Raw genomic sequence first — 7965 nt, 5'->3', positions numbered from 1 at the left:
GGCGACGAGGGGCGGCCGGAGAGCCCGGGGCGGCGGGGGGCCGGGAGCAGTCCCGGCGCGGGCGGCCGCTGACAGCGCCGGGCGCCGCGGCGGCAGAGGCCCCGCCCCCGCGGTCTCCCGCGCTCCGCCCCCTCGCGGAGCGCGCGCGCGCCACCGCCGCGGCCACTCGCCTCGCTCCTCGCCGGCCGAGGAGGGAAAATGTGAGCGGGGCCGGCTCCGCCCGCGGCGCCGCGGATTGGCCCCCGCCTCCTGCCCGCCTCCCATTGGCCGCGCCGCCCCCGCCGGCGGCGCCCCATTGGCCGCCGCGATTTTGGATACCAAATTCAAAGTTTTTAAAAGTACCCGGCGAGGGCGGCCGCGCACTCACTGCCCGCGGACCGCGGCGGCTAGAGCCATGCAGGTGAGAGCGGGCGGCGGTGCCGAGCCGAGCCAAGCCGAAACGGGCCTGGCCGGCCCGGGCCGGGCCAGGCCAGGCCAGGTCAGGCCAGGGGGGCCCGTCAGCCGCAGGCTGCCCGCCCCAGCGGGGGCGCGGAGGGCCGTGCGGCGCGAGGGACCCCGCGGAAGGGGCCGTTGCGGGCTGGGGGCGGCGGGTGGCTGCCGGCGGCGCCGTGCGGGGAGGCGAGCGGCTCGGGGGGAGGCTGAGGGAGGGCGGTCGGCAGCGATCCCGCCGGCGGGACGGGTCCGTGGCGCACGGGCGCCGGCGGGGAGCGCTCGGCCCCGCCGCCGGGGCCGTATGGGGGTCGACCCCCCACACACCAGCCCCCGCCCCGGGGCCGCCCCGCCACCAGCCCCCTGCCCCGGGGCCGCCTGGCCGGGCCGCCGTGGCCGGAGGGCGCCGATGCCGCCGGCGGGCGGCGGCCGAGGCGGCGGCGCGCAGCGCTGTCTCCCGCCCGCCGGGCCACGCCGCCGGGAGGGCGGCATCCCCCCGGCGCGTTCCTGCCCGCCCCGCGGCCACCATTTTGGGGGGAAAGCCTCAAATGTGGGGGAAAGCCTCAAATGCGAGGGAAAGCGGAAAGCCCGCCGCCGCGGAGCGCGGTTTCTGGCGGCCCCGGGGCTGGCAGGGTCCCCGAAGCTTGTCTACCTGCCTCGGACCCGGGCCATCGTGAGCTCTGGCGGGGAGCAGCCTGACAGCGCAAAGCCCCTGGACCTCAGTAAATTTCGCTAAAGGGGGCTGAGGCTTCTGCTGTAACTGCAGTACCTCAAAAACATGGAGTAGAGGTGGGGGATTAATTTCTAATTCTAAGCGGATTCAGCCCAGTAGCTCCCCTGCTCACAGCTCCCAAGTCCTAGGAGGGAAAGGGGAGAAGGAGGCGGTTTAGGAAGGGGTTATACCTCTCCCCTGTGTCTTACCCACAGTGCCCAAAAAGCTAAATATATTTCTCCATTATTCCATCCAGTATCGGTAAGAAGGGGCTTTTTCTCTGGAGCATTCATGAAATGCCTCCATTTCTCTTCTGCTTTTTCCAACACTATTGAAAATGCTTAAATCCCCTAAAATACTTGCTCAAATGAGGAAGCTTATTTTGCATTCAGATTGCAAAGGCATGTTGAAAATTACTTTTCCTTACATTTAATACAACAGAGATGGCTTCCTCTTCCTCTTCAGCGCTTTCCCATCCCCCCACAATTGTTAATATAGATAGCCCCACATTTGGGGGGAGGGGAAAGAAATGGGTCAAGAAAAACTGTTTCCTTATATCAGTCCCGGGGTCCTTTTCTCCCACCCATTTAAAAACATGCTTGTTTTATTATATTTCACCTTAATCATTGTTTAATGGTCCCTGCCTTCCCTTGTAATTTACATGTACGAGTGAGCATGCATACAATTTCCTTGCACCACCCCCCTCTCCCCTGCCATTGCAAGATATCTGGCTGCATCAGTAACACTGCCTCTGGCCTTGGATACAAATCCTTCTGGTGGCTCTGTCCTGGCCATCCCAACATGAGCTTTCTGGGCACTCTGCTATCATTCGTGGGCCACAGAAATGGCTTTTATCAGTGCTCCTTGCAGTGACTGCAAATGTCCTGGGTATATTGACTATGTTTACGGCAAAAAGTAAAGTCAATGGTGTGTCTAAAAGTAATCTATATTTAGGGGAATGGAGATGATGTAAATGATCCAGTCAGTTTTCTCAGCCCAGTTATATGCAGCCTAAACCTCCTATTCTGAGAAGATCTCACATAGGTTTAGTGCGTGGCTACTCAAATCCTTAGTTGTCTGTGTTTTAGGCACTAGAGGGTCAGTTAGATAAAGCTTAAAATTCATACTTGCAGAAGGAAGACACGATCCTTTCTTTAAAAGGAAAAAAAAGACTGTAATGCTGTTTATGTAGCCTTGTATTAATGCTGTTGTTGTTGTTGCAGGATACAAACAAAATAATGAAAGTAAACCTTCACCATTCTTTCAAAATGAAATGTGATTTTAATTGTACCTCTCTTCACACTGGCTTCACACCGTCAAAGTCTGCTGTGGAAAAAACAAGACTGGAAGAATCCTGCCCCTCGAGTTATGAGGAAGGGTTTTGTAAAGACTGTGCCAAAGAGCATCAGGAAGTATTCCTTAGTGAATCATACCATGCAGTCCCCAGAAGTTTAGATCTTGAAGATGAAGGAAGACCTGTACATAACAAAGAAAACAAACAAGTAACCCAGAGACTTGATGAAGGTGTCTATGAAATGGAGGCACTGGAAAATAGTAAATTTAATGATGACAGTGGTTACTCCTCTATGTTAAGCAATCAATACAGTGATCCAGTAGAACATGAGGATAGTATACCCTTGGCTGGAAATCTCTGTGGCACACCAAAGCACTGTCTCATGAAGACCCAAAACCAAGTACAGTTTTCAAAGAAGACTCTGTTGCCAGTAATCCATTATGAAGAAATGATTTGCTCAACTTTGAAAAAAAGTGGTAAAAGAAATCTCAAGTCTTGGACTGCAGTAGACAAGATTGTTTTTAGGGGGAAGTTTGAACTTCATAACCTGATTGGAAAGAAAATGGGGTTAGATGGAATAGACATTCTTGCTGAACTCTTCCAAAAGAACCTGAAGCATATATTAGCAAACATATTAAGGCACCTCAATGAGATGGATTTAATAAAGTAAGTATATTGATCTTCTAGGTATTTTGGGGGGAAAGCAAACAACCTAATCAGAAGCCTTAAGAATATTTTAGATATGAGGCCTGGAACATTTGCTCAATGGTTTGGTATATTATTAAGTTATCACCTAACTGCAAAATTGTTCCTACTGTTGAATAGTACCTTTTTTCCCCTCTCTTAGACGGTAACTGACATGTCCGTATTTTCATTACAGTGTTGCCAAAGTCAGCACAACATGGAAGAAGATTCTACATGAAGATAAATGGGCTTTCCAAACATATAGTAAAGCTGTGAAAAACATTTCTGTAAGTTTCTGCACTTGCTGGATATTTTAAGCCTAAATCAGTGGTGGTTTTTTGTTATTTCAGGAATACTTCTAGCCTTAAGCAATCACAAAAGAGATCTCTGGTTTCACTGGAGTATTTGAATTTGTCCTGTTAGGATGCTCTATCTCAAGCATTATTAATCACTTCATCTTTAGTGCCATAACTGTTTTTGGAGTTCAGAGATGGTTGACTGAAAAGGTTACCCAAGGAGATGTTCTTAAGAGCTTCCACATGTCCTGTATTAAAAAGGAAAAAGAGCATCAGCTCCAGCACTGCCTGTTGGGTAAGCCATGGACCCTCTCAGCAGATGGCTTGCTTACTTCAGCATGGCTACTCATCCAGAAAGAGAAAGAGTAAGAGAAACTAACCAGCCAACAATGAGATTTGGATCCTCTACTTGTGCTTTCCAGCAGCAGTTTCTGAAGTGCAATGTCAGCTACAGATAATTGAAAAGCCTTTTCATATAAGCCACGCCTAATGCCCAGCATTTTTATTGTATAAAATGATAAAAGAAGATCCAACTACACTAGCATTACGCTTACCAAGGCAGGACTCTTCTAAAACACTAGGAGTGTTTTTTTTTCCTGAGATGGAAAGACAATGAAACCAGATGGAGAATCTGCACAGAATGTGGTTACTAACTTCAATTTTCTATAGTGCTTTATGATGCTAGTCTGGGATGGAACAGCTGGACACCACTGATAGGAACATTCATCCTGTCAAGTTTGATTCCCCTCTGCCACTGTGCATTCTGTTTAACTTGAAGTGCAAACTTGGAATATCAGGGGAGGGAAGGAATTGACTCAGAAGGAAAAGGTGTAAGCATTCCTGTTCACCATAAAGAAACAGAAATTTTGCTTTGTGCTTTAAAACACTGCAATGACTAAATTGCATGCTCTGTCTAAATAATTGTGATGTGTTAATATGAAATCAAATTTCATTATATAATAGAAGATAATTGTTTTGGTGGTCTGAACCAGGGGTCCTTTCTCTTCATTTACAATAGTAGTTGCTGAGAAAGCTAAGGTAAAATTGGTAGCATAATACCTGCTATGACACTTAATTACTAGAAACCTTCTAGCCAGAGGAGGAATTAAAGATAAGTTGTTAGCTCATACTAAACAAAAAGTCATTTCATATTCTATAAACAGTTAACAGCTCTGACTCTTAATTTTATTCATGTTTTTCTTTTTATTAGGATGGCAGTAAAACATCAGAACATGCTGCAACAAGGGAATATGTTCTTTACCGAGCAGCTTTAGCTTCTGTTCAGAAAGCCACCCCACCAAACAACTTTAGTAAAAAAGGCACCAGATCCAAAGCATCCAAGAATCACAGCAGGCTCATGGAGTTTTCTGAGGTAACTGATGTTTTCATTCATCTTTACTCACATGTTGTCAGGCATGTGATCAGCTTGTAAAACATATTTCTAAAAGTAGTATCTTCAGCTTGAAATGCTTATAATTCTTATATGTATGGCTACCAGATTTTTTCTTACTGAGCCAATTTTAGAAAATTGTCAAAAACTAACTGGAGAATATTAATACACTGGGATGTTCAATATCTTTTTTTTCCTGAGTGCTTAGGTACCATCAAAATGGCTTAGTGATTTTTTTTTGTGTGTGTGTGCTTAAATTTTGGCATGGATCAGACATGAAAAAGTTTAGTCATTTCCTCTTAGTTTCCGTAGGCTTATGATGAATCTGGTGCTTTCCAGATATATAGTCCCCAGAAGCTGTCAATTTTGCTTCAACAGTGATGGTCAATTTCTATTTTCAAAAAAGGGCAAAGACTAAGTAGTTAGTTTTGAAAACTGAAATGAATATTCCCCCTGTTCATGTTATGCTGCTTTTTCAGTTAATTTCTGAAATTGAAATAGCTTTTTTAACTACATATTTGAAATGTGTCCCAAATTTGGAGTTTTAATTCAGATTGTTGCTTAGTCAACAACTGCTAATAACTAATTTTTTAGATAGAGACTTTGTCATTCAAAGACTTTATAATTTTCTAATCTTTCCTATAGAGCAAAGTGCTATGGGCACAACTGTCACAGATAAGTTATTAGGTTTACAAACTGATTTCAGCAAGGTGCACTGCTTTACAGAAGTAGAAACACTGGAAGTGTGGATTTCCCTTCACCTTGTTATTTTTCTTAAGCATTTTTTCACATCTAGGTGCAGCTCTATGTTGCAAGGGTATTACAAGACTTTTTAAAATGTCAGTTGAAAGTCACTGTTAATAAGGAAGGTATATTTCCAACTAGCAAAGCAGTTCTTACACTCAAGCTCAAAAATCTTGTTTTGCAAATTGGTGAGATAAAAGATACAAAGTCAGTTTAGAAGTGGCTGCAGACTTTCATTTTGTAGCAAGCTTTATAAAACAGACGAGAGACAATCAGACAGGAAAGTATGATCAAGCTGTTCTAGAACAAATATACAGTACTTTGTAGCATTACGAATCTGAAAGTACAGCTGTAAACTAAAGTAGCAGTCTCAATTTTTGCTTGCCATGATAAGAAAATATGTGTGTGTGTGCGTGCCCATGCACACATTTAGATTATAAAAATATTTTGCTTTTAACAATTAAGTAATATAAGCTGTTATATATAAGATCTATAATTTTCAAATGCCAAATAATTTTGGATAGATCCATTTTTGTGTCAAAAATGGATTTGAGAAGCTTAGGAATTTTTTCCATTTCTGGTGTCTCAGGCAGTGCCCCACAGCTGATAATTCTGTACTCACTGATCACTTTTCAAAAATGTTGACAGTAATTTCAGTAGAGTTCAGACTGATTTCCCCCCGCCCCCCCCCCCCTTTTAAATGAAAGCAGCTAACTAAATCCCCATCCTTGGATGAGGTCTGGAGAATTCAGCAGTTAGATCTGGGTTACTTTTCTTACTGCTTTGCATTTAATCTGTCTATCCAGTCATCTGTAACCGTACAAACAGTAATAATTTTAAATTGGTTACCTCTAATCCAATAGAAAATATCTGCAGTTATAGACTGATTATTCTTGTTCAATCTCATTGGAATTTGATAAAAACAATTACACTAAATCTGTAATTTATTTCTCTAGAGTGGGAAAAAAGTTAAAATGTACAATGTGTTCTGTGGTAGTTAAATAAACGCACACCTCAAGCATTCGCTGATGTTATCTTCCACTCATAACTTTCTTTATACTTTTCCAATAGGCCGCCAAGACCTTGAAAAATTCTGAAAGCCTTAAAGTCTGCCATCGCTGTGGATCACCTGCGAAGTATGACTCCTATCTGCACAGAGCAATATGCAACCGTGAAAGCTGTGGCTTTGACTTTTGCACAAAGTGCATGTGCAACTACCACAGCTCCAGTGACTGTATGAGTGGCAAACCAGTGAAACCAAACTCTAAGCTAGGGCCGCTTCCCGGGACTAAGAAAAGCAAACAGAATCTACAGCGATTGTGATCCATCCTAATACAGGTTGACAGATAAGCCATAAAAGTTCTTTCAGATATAAAAGTTACCCAAGAAGAATACCAAACATGAAAATGCTTCCTGCTATTCTATATTCAAAAAACAAAAAAAGTTAATTGTGTAATTTAATATTTGGTCTTGTTTAAATTCCTGAGAATTTTCACAAATATCCATTTAAAAATGTCTTACCAATTAATATGTGTAAAAGAAAACTCTGGATATAGATTCTAATAACATTTTAAATATAGTCTTGACAATTTCTATCTGCAGTGTTCTAGTCTTCAAAAATTGCCCACAGTAATATTGAACAAAGAAAGAGAATCATCTTTGGCAAGTAGCCTTCCATGTGTGACATTAGCAATTTCTGAATAGCAAAAGGGGAAAGCATAAATTTTGTTTTAAAAAAAGTATTTGCTCTTGTTGTTGCAAAAGTCTTTTAAAGCTTTTATAGTGAAAATTTAAAGTAAGGTGGGTGAGGTCCGTTTTAACATAAAATTGTGCGGGGACTCTAGATTTTACTATTTTTTGAAGCTTTGCCTTAATTTTAAAATGTGAGAGTTCAGAATACCATTTTATCTGATGATTTGCCTTATGCGAATCTTCTGTTGCTGTGCCTTCATTCTTCACTCATTCAAGAGCCACTGTGATCCTATCCTTTCCAATTAAAAAAAAAAAGAAAAGAGAAAGAAAAAAGTACTGTATCTTGGCTATACTGGTAAAAAAAACCTTTGGTTTGCTATTTTTTCTGAATTATAAGACATTTTAACTATTTGTATATATTTGTAAATACCACTTTAAATATTTTCATGTGTTTGTGTTGTAAATGTGAAAATAAATTACTGTTTTCAACAGCTTGATAAGTCTGGACTTTGTTTATAATCTTAAAAGTTTACTCTTCATGCTTATTTCCCAGTATGTGATTCTTAAAAATGTTGACTAACAAAGACAGATTCTTCTGTTTTTGTGTAAAACCATTCTCATGCTGTGACCCTGCAGCTTACCTAAAGGCTTTTAGTAGTAAACTTCTGTAGTCTCTGAACAAGCATTCAGTGGAAAATTTTCTATGGACTGAATTTATGGTCCT

General features: G+C 42.8%; 1 protein-coding gene across 3 annotated transcripts; it reads left to right on the top strand.

The window, feature by feature from the left end:
• Nucleotides 1-351: 351 nt before the first annotated feature.
• On the top strand, nucleotides 352-7725 carry FBXO5 (F-box protein 5). Of its 3 annotated transcripts, none has more exons than XM_067293581.1 (5): nucleotides 352-400; nucleotides 2365-3101; nucleotides 3316-3406; nucleotides 4626-4787; nucleotides 6621-7725. In XM_067293581.1, the coding sequence occupies exons 1-5, from the start codon at nucleotides 395-397 to the stop codon at nucleotides 6870-6872; spliced, it is 1248 nt and encodes a 415-aa protein (XP_067149682.1). In that variant the 5' UTR covers nucleotides 352-394; the 3' UTR covers nucleotides 6873-7725. The 3 variants fall into 3 exon arrangements, with proteins under 3 accessions (XP_067149682.1, XP_013813119.1, XP_067149681.1); XM_013957665.2 differs by lacking the exon at nucleotides 352-400 and adding an exon at nucleotides 1208-1218; XM_067293580.1 differs by lacking the exon at nucleotides 352-400 and having other exon boundaries at nucleotides 2208-3101.
• Nucleotides 7726-7965: the final 240 nt, after the last annotated feature.

The sequence above is a fragment of the Apteryx mantelli genome, chromosome 3, assembly GCF_036417845.1.
Source record: "Apteryx mantelli isolate bAptMan1 chromosome 3, bAptMan1.hap1, whole genome shotgun sequence".
In the NCBI taxonomy this organism is placed as follows: Eukaryota; Metazoa; Chordata; class Aves; order Apterygiformes; family Apterygidae; genus Apteryx; species Apteryx mantelli.
This window is presented reverse-complemented; position numbering and strand designations above follow the sequence as displayed.